At 37.7% G+C, this 25796-nt stretch overlaps 1 protein-coding gene across 3 annotated transcripts; it reads right to left on the reverse strand.

Moving 5' to 3' along the window:
* Window positions 1–435: 435 nt before the first annotated feature.
* LOC105053328 (uncharacterized) lies at window positions 436–23215 on the reverse strand. Of its 3 annotated transcripts, XR_012134781.1 has the most exons (13): window positions 22934–23215; window positions 22722–22818; window positions 22504–22591; window positions 12497–12646; window positions 12060–12191; window positions 6257–6407; window positions 6132–6170; window positions 5969–6043; window positions 4505–4564; window positions 4274–4338; window positions 1705–1743; window positions 931–1021; window positions 436–851 (listed from the first exon to the last, which is right to left on the reverse strand). XR_012134781.1 is itself a non-coding variant. In XM_073244363.1 (12 exons), the coding sequence occupies exons 1-12, from the start codon at window positions 23039–23041 to the stop codon at window positions 837–839; spliced, it is 1071 nt and encodes a 356-aa protein (XP_073100464.1). In that variant the 5' UTR covers window positions 23042–23215; the 3' UTR covers window positions 436–836. The 3 variants fall into 3 exon arrangements, 2 of the variants coding, with proteins under 2 accessions (XP_073100464.1, XP_073100465.1); XM_073244363.1 differs by lacking the exon at window positions 1705–1743; XM_073244364.1 differs by lacking the exons at window positions 1705–1743; window positions 12060–12191.
* Window positions 23216–25796: the final 2581 nt, after the last annotated feature.

Here is a 25796-nt window from a genome sequence, read left to right on the forward strand (position 1 = left end):
GACAGCCTTTCTCAGCTAGATATCCACATGAACAATTTCGGCCTGTAACATAGATATGAATTCAGCATCCACAATGTTAATACATTTTAAATGCTCTTAAACCAAAAGTTACACGACCAAGATTTTGTTTCTATGCATTAAAGGAACATGGTCAATCTTGGGCTGCCCAATTTGCCGACGAATAGCACTTCCTGCTGCCAACACTTAAATGATCATCGGACTTCGGTTGAAAAGATTCCAACAATTATCAGATCAATCTCTTAAATCATTCCTGCTTTTCCTTGGCCATCCCCACTTCCTCTCACCTTCCTTTTGCCCATCATTGATCAATTCAGATATCAGTTTATGTTCCTCAACCATGCATGATGTATGATAAAAGGTAAGTAGATAACTATCAAAACACCTGCTTAAGATTGACCTCAAACAACCCTCCCATGTAGAAATTTACTTATAAGGTCCATTTTGATTAAGAGATCAGAGAATTATCCTTGTTATTCCACCAGTCACAAATTTTTCCAAGCAGGCAAATGTTGAATCTCTCCACCAGTCAAACTACATTATTCCAAGCTGCTTTGTAGAATGTTTTTTATTTCATACACAACATGACGTTGAAGGAAGTTGGCTCAAAGAAGCTATAATCTACAAAAAAAATTAAAAAAAAATACAGAAAATACAGAGCTCAGAAAAAGGGGCAGTGCCCACCATAATATGAACAGCATGGTGGCGGCTTCCATTAATCCAATATGTGCTAAGTTAACCCAGGCTGACATGAAGTTGATATGCAAAATGGAAAATGGTCAACTCATTAATCATTGTTTGGACGTCCAGCCATATGTTCACGTGAGGCGGATCTGTTCAAAGAATCACTCAATTTTTGTTGCACCATTCGAAATGCAGTTGGCATGCACATATAAAAAGACTAAAATTTACCTGAGCAAAGGCATAGATTGCCCGCAGAATCCGAGCATAATCAGTGCCAAGCATTTGAATTACTATATCTGCCAGGAATGTCCCCCACATCCTGCAAACAATTTCCATCAGACAGCAGCAAATAACCCTCCAATAGAAGAATCAAATCATCTAATTTTATAGAGTTATATGGTTATGGTTCACCTCAATTCACATCTAAGGATAAATTTCCAAGCCATGCCCCATAGGTTAGAACCATGAGTAACTTAATTACTAAACAAAGTTGAACAGAAAATAAATAGTATCCTAGAGAAGGGAATTGCAGATGGCTTAAATCCCAGTAACCCAGGCCCCATCTTCAAACATCTCAATTGAAAGTAACAGTCAAGAGGCTATAAGCAGAAAATAAGGTCGTTAATTGAATTAATCCTTCATAAAACAATAAACTTATTGTATTGATTTTATTGAGACTGCATAATGTTAGAATCAGCACAAAGAGAACAAGCGAGATGAGCAAACAACCAAGCAGACTAGTACAACAGGCAATTCCTAGGTTAAAATCTTTTTCCAGCTCACAAGTATCTGAAATAGCTTGTATTCTCAAGCCACTGTTGGAGAAAACCAAAAGCATATCAGAAAGCAGGACGAGCAAGCAATCTCAAGAACAAATTCATTATGTTGGTCACGGGATGCTTGATTACAGATGATAAAAAAGATTCAGAACAAAAAAATAGAAATCATAATTTCCATGCAAGCAAGCACCACTTTGGCATAACTAGATACTACATGACTCACCGTGACATTCAAAATCACTGGCCTGCTCTCACAGATTTCCTTCCATGATGGTGTGATAAGGTAAAAAAACACATATCAGCTCAAGTTAAACAGCAAATTGTTTAAACTACTGAAAAAAAACAAACTGGACCCACTGAAGCAGGAGCAATATCTCAGATTCTCAGGTATCATTTTGGCCCAGAGCAAGACACCCTGAACTTTATTTCTGATTAAGAAATAAGCAATCTTGCTTGTAACATCACTAATGAGAATAGTGGCGAGAATATCTTAAAGCCTATTTGACAAAATAATATTCAATACCATTCATTGTCTCTACCATGAGCTAGATACCACAGCAAACCTTTAATACTTAAAAATCCTCAGAGAAGTGAATATGAAAGTTGCTGACAAACTCCAATTGAAGTACCATGATATGGGCATTGTATAAAGTTGACACTGTATCATGGTTCCCTGACTTGACACGCAAGAGGACCCACAACTGGCAATATAATGCTAGGAAAGGTTATAGCAAAATGTTTAAGGTGGACGTTAAACATTAAGTGGGACAAATGAACTTCAAGACTGACATAGTAGTAAAAGATGATACATTATCTTTTCTCTTTTATGATTTTTTGAATAGAAAATCCAATACTCATGCATTTCCAAATTTTAGGTGGCCTTTCGAGTGTAGCAAAATTGAATTGATATTTGGCCTCAACCAGGCTCTGAGCCAGAGTTCACTAACGAAATGCTCCTTGTGCATCAGTCACCCTCACCCAATGCCTGGTGTGTTCATGAAGCATAACCCACTAAGACACTTGGTCAGGAACTTCACTAAGACACCACTTGGGACACTTGAACTGAACCTCACAAATAGGCACAAATAGAACCATAAGCTTTTGCTACTCTCACAAGATCTTCACAGCTTGCTTCAAAGCTAGCTTATAAAAGAGGCTCTCCTTCACATCCTACCTACACTACTTGTCTAAAATGAACACTACTCAGAAAACCTAGAAAGTCTAGATGCACTATGACACCTTATTCCACAAAGCAAAATCTTTTTTGTCTTCAGTCTTGAAGACCAGACCCATGCCATGATGCAACAAAACTGAAACTTCCATTTTGCATGACTAGTATGATCAATTGCACATCCTCATTGTGCACTATTTTCTTCCAAGTATTGCAGTACCCCTTGCATTGGCTTCACACCTTCCTAACTAAGGTATCCTATGGCAGCAAATGTTGCAAGACACAGTACGACCATTTGGAACTATCCCACATTATTCATATATTAATACTTTCGTTTGGAAGCCCTTTGTCTCCTTAGAAACTATGCTCACCTTGCCTTTGGCCCACCTTCTATAGGGTTGTTAACCATCTAGATCAGTGACAGAACAAAGTCTTCAGTTTTCCGACTGTTTGACAACCATGTCTGGCATACATTCAGTCATGAAGCACTATCACCAAAACTATAAAAACAAAAATGACTTCAGACTTCCTTTCATGCAATTACAGATGTTGGCTACCATTTTCACATAGGACAACCTAAAGAGATGGACCCTATATGCAGTCTTTGGTGATACAATGTACAAACGCTAAAACAGTGATAGCAAAAACTGAAGACTAGAAGACTTTTCAAGTTTCAACACATTTACACTTGAAGGTACTAATATGCAATGCACCTTACGACCTAAAATGATGCTTTAGAATACTAAAGCTGTGATCAGATTTACATTATTCAGTGAATAGCCCACAACTCTGCTGATAGAAAACACTTACAAGAACAATATTGAAGAAAATATTTATGAGATGGGGTTTGTATGTCGCCTGATGGGTTAAGAAGCCTCCAATTCAAGTCAGCAGTAAAGCACAAATAAGTTCCTAGTCGGCAAATTAGGAAAGCGCCTAACAATTATGTAGTAGAGAATCAAAGATGGATAAATCCTTCGAATGAGTTCTGTATGCCATCTGATGGGCACCTTCAAGTTTTTAGACGCCTCCAACTCAAATCAGAAGTATAGCATGAATACATCCCTTAATCAGTAATTTAGGAAAGCTGCTAAAAATAACGTAGCAAAGAACCAAAGATGGACAAAACATTCAATGAATATGCTACTTTACGGAGTCATAGCAGCCCTTTATATGGGTTGGGTTGAGAGAGAAGAAGTGGAAAAGAGCTAAAGGTGGAATAGCTAGCTATACGATTTTAAGGATTTAGTGGCTTAGATTTAGGGTTTTTGCAGCAAAGATGGTGAAAACACCTCAAATCAGAAAATAAACAGGATTGGGAAGTAGGATGAGAGGATAGAAGGAAGAGATAAAATACCCCTGACTCACTCCTTGGCCTCAAACCCAACTTTGCATCACAGAGGAAACTAAGTGAAAAGAAACTCATTCATTCATTCATGTTACATGACCCAAATTGTCATTTTAAGAATGCTTTGTGTGTAGCGAGTTTAATGCTCAAGTGATGAAATGAAATGTGGCATCAAGTGCCCACTATCTGCAGCAAACAAATAAACTTTCCCAATGAATGTGTTTGAAATTTTTTTTTTTTTAAAAAACAACAATTAAAGAAGAAAGCACATACAGTGGCCCCAGTAACATCATCAAACTCCTAAGCCCAAGATATTGTGTTGCAGCCCGACACAAGCCCTGCACACGTTAAAAATAATGAAATAGCAGAATTAGTATAATATCACCACACCGAAAATTGAGACATCATTCAAATTTGCATTCACATTTCCAATTCAATGCAAGCTGGCATGGAGAAAAAAATATTGATTTTAATGTGTAAGAGCCTTCCTCAAGAAAGAATAACCTGTCTTGCAGCAAGAGCAGCTGCTCTGGACTCCAGGCTGACAGCTGCCAATTGTCCACCCTGATGGCCACAAGAAAACATGTTTGAAAAGGAAGCCATTTACCATAGTATAATATGAAGATGTACTTGTTTGTCAGAATAAGTTATGAAATCCCATTTCTTATTCTAACACCAATTACAGAACCTTCAAAATATTCCTTTATTTCTAAGATCAATAGCATGATCACCTACGACAGTAGGTGCTATCAATTCATGAAAGGATAATCGCAAAGTAATATTTTCTTTTTCTGAATGATTAGACTTTCTAATGCAAATATGAGAAGAAAAACAACAAGCAAGCAACAAACAAATAGTAAGCAATAAAACTAGCAATATCCAGGTAGTAGGACAATATCTGTCAGAATGCCATGACTCAAAATCTGGTATATTTCTTTCTCTAGTCTTAACCCCAAAGGTACAGAGAGAAATCAATAAAATCTAGTAGCTTCAATATAGTCCATACTTTTATTTGCCTGATTGATTTTATGTAACACAACTAAATGGAACAAATAATTCATTTACCAAATTCTTTTCTAAGTTTTTACATACCGTTAGGAAAAAAACAAACATTCACTGAGACTCATATAAACATCATGCAGCCATACAATTTTTTTATTTTCAATGAACTGTTCACCCAATTAATTGATCAATACTTATCAGGAAACTTTTAGTACTTCCTAAGAGTTCAGGATATGCAATCAGATAATGGCAGATCAAGTTACTAATCAGAATAGCATATCTAGTTATTGTCAGATCCACTGGGAAATTTTCCATTATGGTTTCATGGGGAAAAATAAAGGACATGATTTAACATCAAGATGAAAGTGTTTTTCGATGTATTACATATGCATCATAAGCTGCCACATATGTTTTTTAATTACGCACGCATATGTATGTACATATGTATGTAAATGCAAGAAAAGGTATCAAGGGATTATCAAGTTCATTTCAATCTCAAAGCTCAAAAAATAACTGCATCTTACTAATTAAATAGACCAAAGGTAAGCCCATGGTCATGACATAATTTGGAAAAACTATTAGCAAAGAAAAGAAGGGGAAAAGTACAAAGGTTCTCTCAAGTTGCTAACAGAGTTTTAATATCACATAATATAACACTAGAATAGACAGGTACATAGCATGCGTATATAATCTGGATATTAACACAAAACTGGTTTCTACAAAACATAGCCCAAGATTTTAATGAGGTTAATAGTTGCACATGTACAAACCTTGTCAACAACATGGTGCAGTATGTAAAAATATATCACAAACTGAACTGATTTTTGAAGACATCATAATCAATCAAGCTACATGGATTAACTTTATTCATTCTAAGTTAAAAATTAGCAAAGTCAAAGGAAAAAACTTATTAACTGGATAATAAGAAGTTGCATAATAGTTTGAAAAAAGTATGAAATTTTATACCCGTTTTATAATCTCATGCTTTATCTCATAGTTTGCAGCCTCCAAAAGCATCTTTCCAGATAGGTTCTGAGCTACCTATCATTAAAGAAAAAGAAAAAGAAAAATTAAGACGTTGCAAGAAAAGGTAAGACCACATGCCATGACATGCAAAATGCCTTCATACCATTTCATAAATCTTTGTCACTGTTAACATGCCGCCACCCTATTGAGAGGTGAACAGATTAAGTAAGATAGCACAATGACTATAGAACATATTTAGCTGAATACAAAGTTTCCAAAGAAAAAAACCTTCAGAAATATTTGCTGGAGTTGTTTTGCCCCAAATCTCAATGCAGAAAAGGTGTGCACCTTCCACTGGCTCAGTCCAACTTCAAGACTTCCATGACCATTTGAAATCTTGGTGTCATCCCATGGAAAAGAAACGGGGCCCATCTCATTGCTGATTTCAGAAACAAATCCAAAAATCACAAAAAAAAAAAGAAAAAAGAAAAAGAATCTGATACCCACATTGAAGAGGGATAGGAGAGAAAGGGAATCTTTTCCAAGGGAAGTACAGTCATGTTACTTTGAAAAAAAAAGAAAAAGAAAAGAAAACCATGACATAGTTAATATGGTAGTTTGTTGCAATTTCGTTCATGCTAGATGTCAACCATCTCCATTATGCATTAATTAGAAATATGGAGAATCTCACGATACTAACAGTATTTTAAAATCTATTCATAAGTGCACAGCAGCGTTTGCCGCACCATGCTATACCACCCGATATGGGACGTACCATACCATAAAGATATGGTACTAGTATGCCGTACCATACAATACCAATACTAATATATCGTACCAACACTACTGTGCTATACCGAACCCCACACACGACACTGTAATAACATGGCATCGATACGGGTCTGGTACCAAGATAGTGAACCTTGGCACAGCTCCTAACCAGCAGGAAAATCAGTATGATGCTCCTCTCACTCTCATTCATACACTACATTGAACTCTAAACAACATAAAATTCATGTTTCCCTCCATCTGATCTCATTCTTGGTCTCAATCCTAACTTCGAAATTACAATGTTAGCAATTTGCATCGTATGAGAAGTTGGTACAGCTCTGTTAACATATATAAATCCAACAAATATAGATGGAAGGAGATATTTGAGATCTATCATTCAAAATAATCATTACTTCCCTGTTTTATGTAAAGTTCCTGTACCAGAGAAAGTCAAGATTTTCTCATGGCTGGTTTTAAAAGGAATAATTTTAAACCTTAACAGCTGCAAGAAGATAAGTTATAATTTACTTATCAAATTCCAATTCGCTAAGTTGATGCAGAGATATTTCTAAGGTGGGATGAATACCAGCAGATGGCCTAGGTGTTTATGGTCAATTTGGGGCATCTGGAGGGAAAAAGAAAAGAATGAGGAAAAATCTCAGACAGGGCTAGAATATGTTGGTGATGGAAGATAGGTGGAGCATCTGGAAGGAGAGGTAGAATCTCTAGGGCAATGCAATCTTCAGCGGATGACATTATTAGGGAGGTTAATTTTTTAGTGTTGTGGGCCCCAGTTGCTCCAACGAGATATGAAAACAACATTTGTAATTTTATATTAGAGTGCTTCCATTGATGGTAATATTACTATTTTCTTGTGAAATAAACGTATGAAAATTCCCATCCTTTTCTATAAAAAAAGGATCATTATTTTCTTTCTACATCAGACTATCAGATTGATAATATTGTAAGATCAAGCTATCAGCCAACATTTTTCTAGTACATCGAACTATCTCGAGCATGTTTTGTTGTACCATCTGGTATGGGGCATATCATATCATACCAGTCTTGTATTGGTATGCTATCTCAAAATCAGTATGCTATCTCGGACCGTACCAAACTGCATACTGATATTGTAATAAGATGGTACTAATACGGGATCCGATACCAAGACAACGAATCTTGATCTCGAGTATCTCCTAAAAAGAAGAGATGGTGCGTTTGTTTTAGGGAGATAGTAGCTAATAAATGCATATCCTTCTACATGGTTGGAAGTTATCTTTCTAAATCCCTGAGTTACAATTAAAATCATATTATTATATTCATTGAAGACAATGTAATCATAGCTAAGAGCATCTAAAACATCCGTTCCATTGTTAGCAATTTCATTCATGTCAATTACAACAATAATGACATGCTAATCATAGGTAAGGCATCTATTATTCAATTAGATCCACTCGCCCATCTCAAGGATGTAGTGTTATTATAACTAACGTACATATGTAGCATATATACATATATATAGCCATGGTTAACATCACATCTCTTATTCAATTCGATCCACTTACCATCTTTAACTATATATGTACAATTATTATAACTAACATACATGCGTAGCATATATACATATACATAGCCATGTTTAACATCAGCATATCTCACTTGGTAGTTATGTACCACAAGTTCTACATTTTGTAAAGTGACCTATATCTCCCTGTTCTTTTTATAATTTTTTCTTAGAAACACTGTGGGAATGTCACCAGTATGTACCACGAGTTCTTAATGAGAGGGCTGTCTAGCATCACATGCATTAATGAGAGGGCTGCCTACCATCAGGGCCAGCTCCCACAGGACAACCTGTATCTCTCTGTTTAAATCCATGCAAAAGATATTGATATATGTAATAGGATGACCGATGACACATGTAGTTTGCAGTATCAAAACTTGTCATTTATATGCTACCAAAGTCCAAAGGAACCTAAGAAGGTAAGTTCTAGTTGTATGGACTTAATCTACATAACAAATTAGGTAGAGTTCTCACTAGCACCAACAAGCCTGTAATTCCCAAAGACTTTGATGGAACAAGTCTTGATCCATAAAAGCTTTGGATTGCGTTTGGTGCATCGCCAGGCAATCTTCGATGGTAATCTGGATTGCCTTCAAGATAGATTACCACCATTAAATTATCAGTAATGTTGATTACTGTGTTTGGTACATGTAGGTAACGTTGCAGTAAAATTACTGAAAATCTTGATTGACATGTTTGGTATGACAATCAAATTACCAGTAATATGAAATCAAATTTCTAAAATACCCCTTTAACCTTATAATAATAATATATTATATATAATAATATTTATATAATTATTATAATATAATATAATATATTTTAATATAGTATATTATAATATTATATTATGATATTATAATAAATTATTATAACATAATATATTATATTATATTATTTTAATAATAATAATATAATTTTAATAATATAATAATATAATGTATTATACTATATTATTATATATAATAATATTATATTAATATTATGTTGTACTAATAAAAGATATTATTATATTATTATATTAATATTAATATATTACAATATATTATAATATAATGGTATAACAATATAATTAATATATTGTTATATAGAACAATATTTATATAATATATATTACAATATATTAATATAATATATAATATTATATGATAATATAATAATAAATTATTATAACATAATATATTATATTATATTATTATATATAATAATATTATATTATATACTATTTTATATTAATATAAGTTATTGCTATAATATAATATATATTATTATAATATATTATAATAATAATATAATAATTATAGTAATATAATATTAATGATATTTATATAATTAATATAATATAAAATAATATATTTTAATATAGCATATTATAATATTATATTATGATATTACAATAAATTATTATAATATAATATATTATATTATATTCTTTTAATATAATATGCTGATATAATATATTATACTATATTATTATATATAATAATATTATATTTTACATTATGTTATATTAATAAAAGATATTATTATAATATATTATAATATTCATATATTAGTACATTACAATATATTATAATATAATAATATAACAATATAATTAATATATTGTTATGTAAAATAATATTTATATAATATATATTACATATATTAATATAATATATAATATTATATGATAATATAATAATAAATTATTATTATATAATATAATATACTATATTATTATATATAATAATATTATATTAAGGTATATTATATTAATATAAGATATTAATATAATATAATATAATATAATATATATTATTATAATATATTATAATAATATAATAATATATAGTAATATAATATTATAATAATATAATATAATATAATTTATTGTTATATATAATAAGATTTATATATTATAGTATATTATCATATATTATATTATTGTAATATAATATAGTTACTATAAAAATATAATAATAATATAATAATAGTATATTATATTGTAATATATTATATCATATTATTATATATAATAAGGGGAGGGTGAGAGACATCGGGGAGGGGGGTGGAGGGATGGGCTTTGTGTGATCTTTTTTTTTTAGGGATAATTTTATCCAAAATTTTTTTTGCAACATTGCCAAACAAGTGATAATCTGGATAGCCACCTCTCCCCAAGGCAATCCAAATTATCTCCTGAGAGATAATTTAGATTACCACCCAAAAAGCATATCAAACACAGTAATCTGATGGGCCCACTTTAAATTGCCAGCAATCTTGATAGATTGCTAGCTACCAAATGCAACCTTGATGTAATCTTATTCCAACAATCAATCATTTTTTCGTTCACTTTCTTGACCAACACAATTTGAGTACATTCTCTAACAGGGCCTCCTCAAAGTCAATTGCAAACACACATGGCTTATGTTGGCTTATCTCATATTGTCATTTCTAATTTTATCCAACCTCTTGACATCCATAAATTTGATGGCCTTTGTATCATGAAGTTAAACTTAGTATTGAGGACATTTAGGAAAATTATAATATCCTAGAAGCACCTCTCAACTTTACCATCCCTTCTTTTTTTTTATAGCAGATACACTATAGTGTTATGATATTTTCTGAACTTAATATAGCCTCATGTCCATATATGTTGCCACAAAAATTATATTCCATCATTAAGTTTATGTCACTAGTGCTTACACCCTCATCCTCCAAATTGAAGAATATGGTGTTGAAGAATCAAGTCATGACCACATAAGCAGACAGGTAGGTTCCTTAGGCAACAATCTAGCCACTTCACATTGGCAGCTAACTTGTACCATGAGCCACAAGTATACTTGCAGTTATCCCTTTAAGGTTGTGTTTGGTTCCTGAATAACCATCATATTCGAATAACTTTATTCAAATAAGTACCTATTCCTCATTAATCAATTAAACTTATTCAGCACCCCCTCCCCCACGCCAAAAAAAGGAAAAGAAAAGAAAAATTTTAACCTGGTTAATCAAAAGGTGCTTTTCAGTTTTTCTAAAATCACAGAAGTGCCCTTCATTATTAGGGCTTTATTCAAAAGCCCAAAAAAGGTTCTTTGTCTGAATAAAGCTGAAAAGTGGACTTTATTCGGGTCTATTCATTTTCATTTGGGAACAAAACAGAACCTAAGATATCATCTCATGTATATCATGGGTACAGTGAATATGGTGGATTAAGGATATATATCATGTAGATGAGATTTAGTAAGCTCAGACCAAAGACAAAAAAGGGTGAAGAGGTGTACATTGAGAACTCACATGGAATTTTCAAGCTTGTAGTTCAAGGGCGGACAATATGCAAGATTTCAAGTGCAACAAGACATGAATCTATTGCTATGCCAATGATGTAATAGTAAGCAAAATAAAGTGACCGCATGATTCAATCTGATTTTTCTATGACTGCAAAGATAATTCACTTGTAGTATGGTGATCCTATATCAAAGAGGAGTTTTGTTTTGTGTTTTTCGATTTCTTCACTCATCTGGGCATCCAGTATAACTTCATAATAGTGAATTTATATCATGGTCTCTGCATCAAATAGTCCTTGTCACAAGTCACCTGTGCAATAATTTTTAGTTTAAAGTATCGGTTTATTGCCAGCACATATCAGACTTGAATTATTAGCTCAAATGGCATTTCACTTTCCATTGAGATGGAAAGATGCCACACTTGAATTTGTTTATCTCTTTTTTCCTAAGCTTATTTTTTGTTATGTTGGCAGGCAAAATTCATAAAAATTACCTTGCATATTCATTCAACATGTGAAGAAAAATTTCAACTTCAAGGTCTTCTGTTGACAATTTTTTCAAACATGGAATACCCAGTTTTCTTCTCACACCAAGTAAGACATTTCTGTAAGATGGTCTCCAACCCCTTGTAACAATAGACATAAAAAAGATCAGAGCCATCAGACACTTATACAAAAAGGCACAGTACAGGAAACTAAAATTTAGTTGGTTTCTACTTTCTACCTTTTTTACAAAAAAAGAAAAGAAAGAGTGTTGGAAAAAGCCTTTACCATATATAAGAAATTGAGAGCAATAATGCTGATAACATGGTATAGACTATAGACTAAGGTTGCGAAAGGAAGAAAACAGGAGAACAAGTATAGAATCACAGTTTGAATTGACTAAAAGTTGCCAAGCACATAAACTCGAAATCTAAACAACTTCACTCACCGCAGTGTTGAACGGGCATCTGCTGCAAGGTACAAGAACCTTGACTCCAAATGTGCTATAAAATCTTCCCGTCCCTCGATAGCCTCTCCATCCGTAGCAAAATCAGCATCTCTTCTGCTTGTGATCGATTTTAGCAAAGGACTGAAGTAGCTGCAGAAAATACAATTCAATCTGAATCAGTATACAGATAAGGATGTTCCATTTGAGTACTCTATGGACTAAAGAGCTGAAAGTAGCTGCAGTAAAAACAAAAAAGAATTTGCTGTATGTATGCGATTGGCTTTTCTATCTTTCTTTTTCGGATTTGAAACCTTCATGAAACCGCCAAAACCAAATTTACATGCTTCAACTATCCACAAGATTAAGAAGATATGCAAAATGCTTGCTTCCATTACCATCTCTATAATGCTATTGTAATAGTTACTACAACTCCCATGATTCTATTTGTAAGGTGGAGATAACTGCACAGGAGATGCTGACAGTGAAGTGAAAACCAGCCTTAAAAAGGAAAAAAAAAAAAAATTGTAATGTCATTCTTACAGAAATAGGGGACTGGCAATTTTAAATATTGCCTATTCTATTTTACTTTATTGAGGTTTTGAAGCTATCAAGATGTCATTAAAGTTGGCTTCAGAATGAAGCATCTAGATAACCTTTTTGCAAAGGTATGGGTGCCATCTCTTTTTCATCAGCCAAAAATGCCCTTGAAGCTATCTGAACCTCACATTAATGCAGCTCTTGATCAGATGAGACAATGACAGAGGATTTGCATAGCCAGCCCTAAGTAGATGGATAAAGCCTCCAAGTTGGATTTGTTGGATTTGAGGCCAATAGAAGTCAATGTTAAAAAGGAAATAGGGTTTTCCCTTTCATTTAAAAGTAAAGGCATCATATTCGATTAAATCTATGACACCACTCAGTCTCACTGGATGGACTTGCAAAGGAAAGACAGTTAATAGAGTCTATCATGTTAGGGGGTGATGCGCAGCGGATTACGATAGTCATAGGAGAAGGGAAGGAAAATCTGAAAAGATACACAAGCACAAAACAAAACACAAGGGATTTTACGTGATTCGGAGTCTCTTACTCTTACGTCCACGATCGGACAGAATAATATTTTTCACTATGAAAATAATACAGGAAGTTTACAAAAGATGAGAACAAAAGATGAGAACAACAAAGAACCTCGGTTGTAAACTTCCTGTATTATTTTAATAGTGAAAAATATTATTCTGTGCGGCCGTAGACGTAGGAGCAAGAGATTTTGAACCACGTAAAATCCTGTGTTTTGTTTTGTGCTCGTGTATTTTTTAGATTTTCCTTCTCTTCTTCTGCGACTACCGTAATCCGCTGTGCATCGCCCCCTAACAACTGGTATCAGAGCTTCAGGCTTGAGAGAGAGTGGGAGCGATGGCAAGAGACAAAGAAAAGGTCAAGATTGACAAGTTCGATGGAAAAGACTTCGATTTTTGGAAGATGCAAATTGAGGATTATTTGTATCAGAAGAGGCTTCATCTACCTCTTGGAGGAAAGAAACCTGAACACATGTCACAAGCAGATGGGATTTATTGGACCGCGAGGCTCTGAGAAGCATTCATTTGATGTTGGCCAAGAACATCGCATTCAACATCCTGGAGGAAAAGATGATGGCTGATTTGATGAAGGCTCTATCTAACCTGTATGAGAAACCTTCGGCCTCCAACAAGGTATACGTTATGCGTCGTCTATTCAATTTAAAGATGTTCGAAGGTGCGTCTGTTACTGATCACATCAATGAATTCAATTTGATTACTAGTCAATTAAGCTCTGCTGATATTAGTTTTGAGGATGAAGTTCGTGTTTTAATTTTACTATCTTCTTTGCCCGAGAGTTGGGGTACCACTGTGACAGCGGTGAGTAGTTCTTGCAGCTCAAGCAAGCTGAAATTGAAGAGATCTGGAACCTGATTCTCAATGAAGATATCCGAAGGAAAGAATCCAAAAGGAACTCTAGTTCTGCCTTATTTACTCAAGAAGGCAGAGAAAGGACTACACAATGCAACAAAGGCCATGGGAGGTCCAAGTCTAAACAGAAGAGCCAATCAAGACTGAAAGATGATGGTTGTTGACATTGCGATAAGAAAAGGCACACCAGGAAGAACTGTTGGGCAAGAAAGGATGAAGGACAGAACGAGAAATCTGTCAATGCAGCAACAGAGGCAACTGTTGATGCTCTGGTCCTCAGTGCGGACAGTCCGATGGAGTCATAGATCCTAGACTCCGGAGCTTCGTTTCACTCCACCTCACAAAAGGAGTATGCTGAATTACACTACCTTCGAAAAGATTTATCTTGCTGATGATGAGCCGTTGAATGTTGTGGGGAAAGGTGATGTGCACATAAAGATGCTGAACCAGTCGGTATGGAAGCTCAAGAATGTCAGACATGTCCCAAGTTTAAAGAGGAATCTGATTTTAGTTGGACAGTTGGATGCTAAGGGATACATTACAACTTTTGTTGGTAGCTCTTGAAAGATCATCAAAGGTGCTATGGTGATAGCATGAGAAAGCAAGATGGATACCTTCTACATGACGAGTAATGTCAAAGATTCAGTGGCACTGGCACAGACAGACTCAAAGTTGTGGCATTACAGACTGGATCACATGAGCGAGAAAGGAATGCAAGTACTATTAAAGAACGGCAAGCTGACAGGTCTAAAATCTCTTGATGTTGGTCTCTGCGAGGATTGTATTCTTGGAAAGCAGAAAAATGTCAGTTTTTTCAAGATTGACAGAACACCAAAGGCAAGAAGTTGGAGCTTGTACACACAGACGTGTGGGGTCCCTCTCCGGTCACATCCCTTGGAGGCTCACAATATTATGTGACGTTCATCGATGATTCCACCAGAAAGGTATGAATTTATTTTCTGAAGAATAAATCTGATGTATTTTCTACTTTCAGAAATTGAAAAAATCTGCTAGAGAACGAGTCTGGTGAGAAAATCAAGTACGTGAGATCAGATAATGGAGGCGAATATAACAGCACCAAGTTCAAAGAATTCTACGCGGCAAGTGGAATCAAGATGGAGAAGACCATCCTGAGCATGCCACAACAGAACGGGGTAGCTGAGCGTATGAACAGAATCTTGAACGAGAGAACCAGGAGCATGAGGATTCATGCTAGTTTGCCCAAGATGTTCTGGACTGAGGCAGTTAGCACTGCTGCCTACTTGTTAAATAGAGGTCTCTCAATTCCTATTAATGACAAGCTACCAGAGGAAAAGTGGACAGGAAAGTCAGTAAATTTATCTCACCTGAAGGTCTTCGGCTGTGTCTCTTATGTGCTTGTCAATGCTGAAAAGAGAGACAAGCTCGATGCAAAATCACAGAAGTGCTTCTTCATTGGATATAGCACTGATGAATTCGACTATAAGTTCTAGAGCGAGCAAGACAAAAAATTTATCAGAAGCAAGGACGTGATCTTCAATGAAAAAAGTCTCTACAAGGATAAAGATATTCTTGACAGTGCAGGACAGTTAGTTGAGGAGAAAGAACAGATCGAGTTGGAAGATATCACAGAAGATGATATTGTCAAGGGAGCTAATGAAGATCCTGAATCAGAGCCAGAGACATCTCAGTTAAGGAGATCCACGAAAATCTCAAGACCACTAGAAAGGTACTAACCTTCTCTTAATTATTTGTTGTTGACAGATGGCGGTGAACCCGAATGCTACCAAAAAGCTATGGAGAGCAAAGATTTGATTAAGTGGGAGCTGGTGATGAAGGACGAGATGCAGTCCTAGAAAAAGAATCAGACTTGGGAGCTCAATACACTACCGGAAGGAAAGAAGGCTCTACACAACAAGTGGGTTTAGAAAATCAAGAAAGAGCATGATGGCAGCAAGAGGTACAAGGCCAGATTAGTTGTTAAAGATTTTCAATAGAAAGAGGATATCGACTACAATGAAATTTTTTCTCCTATTGTTAAGCTCTCTACTATTAGAGTGATTCTAAGTATAGTAGCAACTGAAGATTTATACTTAGAACAGTTAGATGTTACTACTGCTTTCTTACACGGTGAGATAGGTGAGGACATATATATGCAGCAGCCTGTTGGCTTTGTAATCTCTGATAAGGAAGATCTTGTATGCAAGTTGAAAAAGAGCTGTATGGTTTGAAATAGGCTCCTAGATTATGGTACAAGAAATTTGATGGATTCATGACTAATAATGACTTGCAAGGTGCCAAGAGGATCATTACCGTTATTATAGGATACTCGATGACAGTTTTATTATGTTACTCTTGTATGTTGATGACATGCTGATAGCCAGACCGAACATGCGAGAGATTGAAAGATGGAAAAGAGAGTTTGCAATGAATGATATGGACGCAGCAAAACAGATACTTGAGCTGAGAATTGAAAGAGACAGGGTGGCAGGCACACTGAAGCTGATTCAAGAAAGCTACATCGAAAAGGTGCTGGAAAGGTTTAACATGACAGATGCAAAGCCTGTGAAGACACCTTTGGCCAGTCATTTCAAGCTTTCAAAGGAACAATCATCCAAGGATGATGATGAGCTGAAAAGAATGGCAAGGGTTCCTTATGCTTCAACGGTTGGTAGCTTAATGTATGCGATAGTTTGTACGAGACCCGACATTGCACATACAGTGGGAGCTATAAGCAGGTACATGGTCAATCCGGATGAGCAACATTAGAAAGCTGTCAAGTGGATCCTAAGATACTTGAAAGGTACCAAGGACGTCGGCTTATGCTACAGGAGGGGCAGTCAAACACTATAGGGATTCATGGATGCAGACTTAGGTGGTGATATTGACACCAGGAGGAGCACAACTGGATATATTTTTACCATTGACGGGACAGCAGTGAGCTGGATTTCACGGTTGCAAAAGATCGCAGCTCTTTCTACCATCGAGACGAAGTATATTGCAATCACAAAAGCCAGCAAGGAGATGATTTGATTGCAGAATTTACTGAAATAACTGAATAAATAGCAGAATTGTAGTGTACTATTCAGCGACAGTCAGAGTGCTATTCATCTTGCGAAGAATCCCATGTTCCATGTGAGTACAAAGCACATACAACTGAGATATCACTTCATCAGGATATTGCTTGAAGATGGAAGCTTGTCACTGGAGAAAATTCAGGGCTCGAAGAATTCAGTTGATATGTTGACTAAGATAGTACTGCAGAGAAATTAGGGTTGTGTATGGCTTCAATTGGCCTCCGAAGCTAGTTGAATGGAGGTGTCGTATAGAATACTAATTTATATTTTGAAAGTTTATTTTTTCTATTTCAGGTGGATGCATGTTTGGATGTCTTAGTCTCCAAGTGGGAGAGTCATTGGGTGGTGGAGCCTAATCCACCCAAACTGGACTTAATCGAGACCTAGGGAAGCCCATGAAGCGAAGCCCAAAAGCAAAGAGCCCACGTGAAAAGAAAGAAAAAAAAGAGCCCATAGAGAAGCAGGACCTGCAGTAGGCCGCGGCCCAGTCGCAGGCGATGCGCGCGGGCCAATGCGCACGGGCGAGGCCTAGCAGGCATTCATGGGGCGCAGTCCATGACACTTCACGCGGTTCATTGCGGACCACCAATCCATGGGAGGCATGGATCGAGCGGGCATTTTCCAGCTGCTTCTCTCGATCCACGGTGGACCGACGAGCGTTTTCTACACGTTTTCTGATGATTTTGCGCGATCCGACGGCTGAAATCAGTGCCAGTGAAGATCAGACGGTCCAGAGCTAATTAGGAGGTGTTTGAGGCACGTGGATCAGGCGGATGTGCGTGATCTAACGACCAACAGTGCCTGCGATTAAGATCCAACGGTTGGAATGCTTTTGGAGTTGTGTTTGAATTGTAACTTCGATCTGAATGTGGATTTGGGCCTTTAAGAAGGCCTGTAGGCAGAATGTGTTCGGCAAAATGCAAAGAGAGAAAATGAGGGTGACAAACAGCAATCTGTTTTCAAGAGAAAAAAAGAGAGATTTTCCTTCTCTTCTCCTACGTCTACCATAATCCGCTATGCATCGCCCCTTAACATATCAAACATTCACTTTTTCATGGCTCTAACATATGGGGTGCACATGGATTGGAATCATGAATATCTGAATTCAAGCCTGAAAGAATAATTAGTTTGGATTTTAATTTGTATGTTTCCCTATTGGGTTTGATTTGGAGATTGAATAGCTCAATTTCAAAATTATGTTTTCCTCGAGTGTATTTCCTTGGCATATTCAATGTGTAATTTGAATAATGCCTTCAACCCAACATAACCTTAGAACAGTGCATGCATCAATTTTATAACTCAGAATTCATATCTAATTTGCATTTTTCATGATTCTAAGTAACCAAATAAAACAAATGGACAACCATGATGCTTTGTATGAATGTCAGGTATCTATTCTCTCTCGAGTTGATGTATCTAACTTAAATCCATGGATGGCATTTATAACAAGCCAACATGCAAAATGCAGATATTTTAAAATTTTTAAAAAAAAAGCATCTTTACATAACACAAATTTAAATAAATTTGTATTAAATTGTTGCCATCTAACTATCATATCAAATGTAGCTAAATCCAAACCTAACACAGTAAGCTTATGATACCACATTTTAGATCTTAATTTAAATATTTTCTGACAATTAAGACAGATTATCAGGCTATTGGGTACTAATGAAATCCTTACAACCCTGTTTGATTTCAAATATTACTTCCTTCTTCCAGTTTAAACTCTGTATTTAAACACTTACTAAAAGAAAGATTCTTAAACTTTTAACCAAACTCAGAGTAATAAAACACAATTATTTCATGCATCTTGCAATTACCTTACAATTTTACAACAGAACCAAGGGAAAATCAATAATCTAAAAATTTAAGAAAATAAAAAAAGAATATCCAAAAACTAAAATCTGCACCAAATGAGGATCGAGTTGTCCCCTTTTTTCCTGTTTCAAAGTTCTCTCTCTTGAGTATCCCATTTAACAGATAACCACCCCTTCCCTACACATATTCAATCCTATTCTTCTTTGCATTTAGGCATATTTGTTGTAAGCCACAACCACCACCCCACCATCCTCCTCTCTTATTCTCCTCTCACCCATGGTCTCATAACCCCACTGCACTCCTCTAGAGCCCTGGAGGTGATGGTTCCTCTAATGTAGATTTTACGATTCATGCTTTGAGCATATCATACATTCAAACAAATCCATTAACAAGCAAGAGCAAAGCCAAGGTTTTGCTAGGAGGCCCATGGCCTCCCCAGAGTTTTCAACTTCCCCTTAGATACATGGCATGGCTCCATAAGAACCCACTCTCTCAAGTCTCAAGCATTCCGACCCCCTCCGCATCAGCACTCCCCACGTTTTGGATAAAACATAAGAGGCCACCTTTCATACCATTTCTATTCAAGCAGCTCCTCCCCATCAATTATTCCAACCAAGGATTGTTTGCTTAAGTTGTCAATAAATCTTAACCATAATATTTAGAAACCCAGAGAAGAGTCCAGAAAAGGCATCCACTCATTGAAATATAGAGGCATCCAGCTGGGTTGATATGGTTCACCTTATCTACAAGTAGAGTCTCTAAGGTATTTCTAGAAAAATATAGAATAACAACAATTAAGAATGGCAATATACAATTAGCCATTTGGTTAAAAGGTGGTTGGAATGTTTAAAATTGCAATACTTGATAGATATAGGAATGACATAATTATAGATAGTTACACTACACCTAATAATTTATGGCATGTTTTAGTATTTCAATATTAGGTGAATCCAAAACTCCTTCCCTTCGTGGGTTTTTTCCTTTGTCGATACCTTTCTCCCTAGCTTAAAGCAAGCCAATTTTCATAGTTAGTCTAGCTTACTCGGCCTTCTCTCTCTGTGTGTGTGGCACAGGCACACAACATGCATGTGGCATTTGCTTTCATTCACCTTGTTCTGATTTGCTTGCTTGATGCTTGATAGTTCCATTATAACAACTCCAACTTTTGGTGGAATTCTCATTATGAAGAATAAGGAAAAAGTAAATTTTTATGGAAAATAAATTAAGGTTTTATGAAATGTTATTTTTATTTATACTAAAGAGGAAGCATCTTTGCTTATGTTGTTTATACTATTTAATAGTTATTATAAAGAATAAAAGTTATATAGAAATTTGCCATTCATTCAAAAGTTGATTCTTTTGGCCTCCCTTGTAAAAAAAAAAAAAGTAAATGTCTATGCCACTGTGAATAAGTCGATGGAATCAACTATATAGCAAAGAGGGTCATCTTCAGTAATGTCAGGAAGTGTGTGACAATGTGAATGGGTGGTGATGTCAATCTGAGTGATGGCACAAGCATCAAACCGGGTCATAAAATTGGTCAACTTGGATCTTCGGAGGCACAGCAAAAACCTATGGCAGCATTGGGCGATATTATGATATTACAATGTAGCTAGAAGATTGTCTCATCAATGTGTGAAGCCTAGCTATGTTAAACCCTTCAACTACCAGTATGATACCAATAAGCCAAAGATTCCTAGCATCCCCATGTCACCCTCCTCTTGCAAGACTTACACTAAATGCCAAGACAACGCCACACATCATGAAATCTGCTTTAGATTGCACTTGCATCCACCATCAGTTACAAATCCAACATCATTCTCCTCAACACAATTGCTTAAGCTCCTCAACCACTTCTCTTTCCAACCTAATTTTGTAGAAGCCAAGGTAAGGAATGACTATTTACGGGTGCTTCATCCATGATCTCTCTCCCCCTCCCTGTGTCCGCCTCCCCAACCTCTCTCCTCCCCCCCACCCCCCCGGTATTTACCTATAGACACACACAAGTGCTTTCTCCATGTACTCTCTTTCTCCATTTCCCTTTGCTTCTCCCTCTTATCTCAATGAATACTATCTCTCCTAAACTACAAAATATGTGGGCTTTCAATCAATTCCATGTCTCGGGTTAGGCACTTAGCAGCTAGATCTTTTACCAAGGATAATGCATCTTTCCAAAATCTCGAACCCACACCTATCCTAAGCGCTTTCTTATAAAAGTATTTCTAAAAAACCTGCTTCCCCGAACTTGCAAGAACTCCCAATTTTGGCAACAAAGGTTAGGCTTGATTGTTTTTATTTTAAAATTATACCATAAAATACTATACTTATTTGTTCTCAACACATTGACTATTTTAATTATTTTTAACTATATGTGAGTGTTGACAAGTAAGCTATTTAATGAACTGGGGTCAAACACTAGTTATTGGGACTCTCTTGTTTGGAGATAAAACATAAAATCCATCAGGAGAGAGCGTAAACAGTTATTAAAACAAGTTGAAAAAGAATGAACTCTAGAGACCTTTGAAATCTTCATTGAAGACTGATAGCCACCAAGGGCACAAACTCAAGTCCAGAATGATTCTTTTTGTATATATTCCTGGTCGAGTTGAGGGGAAAAATAACAGGTATAGAAAATCAAAGATTTCTACAGATAGAAATCATTGACTTAATTTTTCCCGAAAGAGTCAAATTCTAAGTAATTGCAACATTAGGCAAGAAAGGATGTATGGTAAGAAAAATCCACCTCGTCCATTGCACAATGTAAGCTCCTGCATATATACCTAGGAGTACAACAACAAACAGCTAAAAGGCTCATCAGCATTCATCTCTAACACAGTTCAGAAAGGGACCTCCCTCCTTTTACGAATCCAAAGATCATTATTGCTACATATCATCACATACAATATGCGATTTCATACCATTCTATTAATCCTATAAATGAATATGAGGATTGAGGACAACCCAGAATTAAATGTTCTCAGATAAACCAAGCTAAAGGAATTCAACCCAAAACAATTCATTCCTTTTGAGGTTCTCAGTACCTCATCCAACCTGGTAAAGTAGCTGGTTATCGAGCATAGCAAAAATATCATGAAAAGCTTTAGCTATTCCAAAATGGGTTCCAGATAAAGAGTAATACAACAAATTCCTGAAAAAATGAGAGAAGAGAATGGTTCAGGGAAACACTTACCTTGGCCCAAAAAGAATGTTTTGCAGCTCATACAGTTCATCATCGGTAGCCAGTTCAAGCACTGGCCTCAGCTCAGGGTCGAATACATCTGCCAATTAAAAAGGTAACGAAATAACCATTAAAAACACGCAGGACTAATAGTTTTAGTCTTTATCCATCTCCAATACTCTTCCCAAAAAAAAAAAAAAGGAATTTTTATCCAGAAAAATGCTCATCACCTTCTCTTCGGGCCGAAATCGCCGCCTGCAGAGGACGAAATCGAACAGCCCGACGCCCCGATGAGAGAAGAATCCGCCGATTCCCCGCGAGCTCGAACTAGGGTTTAACCAAATTGGGGGAGAAAGAGGTGTCCGGGGATTCGATTCTCTCTTCAAAGCTCCAAAAAGATGACATTTTTAGAAGAGAAAAGAAGAGGTAAACAAGGACTCACCCAAGGAGAAGAGGAAGACGAAGAGAAGACGACTCGCGGGTGGTGGCGTATGGGGTTGAGAGCAGGGGAGGCGGGGAAGCAGATGGGATGGCGGGTGACGGCACCCATCGATCCTCCGCCGCTCGGCACAGCTGGGGCTCAGGGCGGGGCGGTGACCGGATTCATGCAATGGACGTGAGGAAGCTAGACCACTAGAACATATGGTCTGTCCACCGTCGGAAAGACTCGTTGCCGTCTTCACTAGCTTGGCAGACAGAGCTTTGATTTGAATTCTTCCGCAATGGATCTTGTTGGTGCAAAAATTTGTTGACGCCGGAGAGGTTGGAGTCGAAGAAGTCGTGATCGTCGTTGGGACCTGCAAAGAAAGTCTAAATCAGAGTTGGAGGTACTCCGACAAGACCCTCCGACGCTCAAATCAGTTCTCTACCTCAACAAGAATGGAGTGCTCGAACGAAAATTTTAGCAGAGTTTTGAGATAGAGATTAGAGCTTAAGGAATAACGTATCTGGGGATCCTTTTTTATAGGCGGAGGGCGTGACAGATTGACAGCGACGTCTGTAGCCGTCTGGTAGTGGGCCGTTCGGGGCCATGAGGAGTTTGTTACGGAGAGTAGTGGAGTGGAGTCGTGGCCATCACCGGAGCCTGCCACGTGGAGCCTATTGTGGAGAGTGGAGTGATGTCCGTTGTCGTGACTTGTCAGAACATGATGGAGCCGCGTGAGATCCGTTACAGGAAGTGAAGCAGAGTCGTGGCCATTACTGTGGCCTGCCAGCGAATCCAGACCTGTCGGCCGAAGCTCGGTTGGGGTGTCTGGTGGAGAGAGGTAGCTCTCCGTCTAAGAGGAGTTCGGATGTTGCTGGCGAGCCTTCTACCGTTGGGTGCCTTGGGCGCTAGTACTGCAGGCGAAGGTCATCCGCAGTAGAAGCTCGGTCAGAGGCTTTCTATGGACGAAGTTCGGTTTCATGCAGAATCTGACAGAAGGTCGACCGGCAGTGGATGTTGGATGGTGCTGGAGAGGTTCACCCGCTGAAGGGGTCCGGCTGCTGGAGTCCGTGTGTCGTAGGAGCTCGTCCGGAATCCGTCCGCTACAGAAGTTCGGTCGGAGTCTGGTTCCCGTAGAAGTCCGGATGGGGATCATTTGTTGAGGAAGCTCGACCGAAGCCTGCCTGCAATAGAAGTTCGGAAGGAATTCGTTCACAATAGAAGCTCAGGTGGAGGCTCACAATAGAAATCCGACGTGGACCGCTCGTAGTAGAAATTCGAAGTAGGCCGCTTGTAGTGGTAGCTCGGAGTAGATCGCTTGTAGTAGAAGCTCGGCGTAGATCGCTTGCAGTAGAAGCTCGGCATAGATCGCTTGTAATAGAAGCTCGGAGTAGATCGCCCATGGTGAGGGCTCGGGGTCTGGCCCTTGTAAGAATTCGGATGAGATCTACCTGCAATAGGAGCTTAGGGCAGAAGTCCGGCTTCCGTAGGAGCTCGGACGAAGTCTACCTGCAGTCGGGGTTCGGGGCAGAAGTCCGGCTCCCGTAGGAGCTCGGACGAAATCCAGAAGGTGGTCGACCGCCGTAGAAACTTGGATGGAGTCCGTCCGTCGTGGAGATCTGCTGTTTGGAAAGCTCGGCCACTGACGAAGTTCTGGAAGAAATTCGGATTGGAGTCGAGCGAATCCTGTTGGAAAAGGTCTGGAAGAGGTCCGAAGAACGGTTGACCATTGTAGGAGGTCGGCCGATAGTGGAATCCAGAGAGCACTTGGAGCAGCCTGATAGACGACTGGAGAAGCTTATCGTTGGAGAAGCCCGGGAGGTACGGCAGGAGTTCGTCCGTCGGGGGAATCCGATCGACACTTGTGGAAGGAGATGTGGGAGTTTATCCGTCGGTGAAACTTGAGAACATTACGGAAGCTCGGCCGCTGGAGAGGTCCGAAAAGATGTCGCCCGAGGTCGGAAGTCGGTAGAGTCCCGGGAGGGTCACTCCTGATACGAACTTCGGCTGGGGGATATTTTATACCCAACACCAATCCCCCTACTTTCGAGTTCGAGTTTCGAATGAAGGAAGTATAAAAAAATTTTCACAGCCGAAGTTACTTCCTTGAATTTTGCGCGCGATCACCCTCAGATATTCTGGCATTTAATGCGCGCGTGCCGGAGTCTTTTCGAATCGGGGCGATCCGAAGAGACTTTTCGGAATTCCTGCTGGAGAGCTGCACTAGGTGCCCCGCAATAATGGCCCCGTCAGCAGTCAACCATACGCCATGGTGAGTGGGACACGTGGCAGGCATTGGTCAGCCTGGGGAGATCTGCAATCATTATTACACCGGATCCCAGGGTCTATTTAAACCCGCCCTTCTTCCTCCGGGAGTTTCATTCTGCCTGAAAGTCCTGTTGGTGCCTGCCTTCTTTCTGAGAGCTCTAACCTTCCTCGGCGTCCGTTTTGGCCCTAGGTGTTTTTCGAGTCATCCCTGTCCCTGCATCTCTACATCCTTCGGAGCAGCTTAGGTTAGTTTCAGAACTTTCGTTCCTTCTCTTGTCATTTAGGTGTTCCTTCTTCTTCATTTTTCTTCTGCCGCATTCCACCTGTTTGGTTCCCCACGGACTTTTCGTCTCTTATTTCTCCCGATTTTTCTGGGATTTTTAGGGTTTTTGCTTGAAATATCTTCTAGCACCTCCGCCTCTAGCGGTTCCAAGAGTTCGTCCGTCTTAGCCCCTCAGAACCCTCATACTGTAGATGAACCCATAACTAGGGCTGGACCTCGTCCGATTTTTGCGCCGGATGCCATATCCTATTCTCTGACTCCGGACAAACTCCTACTGATAAGGGTTCAGTATGGAGTTCCTCCGAAGTACGATCTGGAGCTTCCTGATCC

This window comes from Elaeis guineensis, chromosome 10, assembly GCF_000442705.2.
Source record: "Elaeis guineensis isolate ETL-2024a chromosome 10, EG11, whole genome shotgun sequence".
Lineage (NCBI taxonomy): Eukaryota > Viridiplantae > Streptophyta > Magnoliopsida > Arecales > Arecaceae > Elaeis > Elaeis guineensis.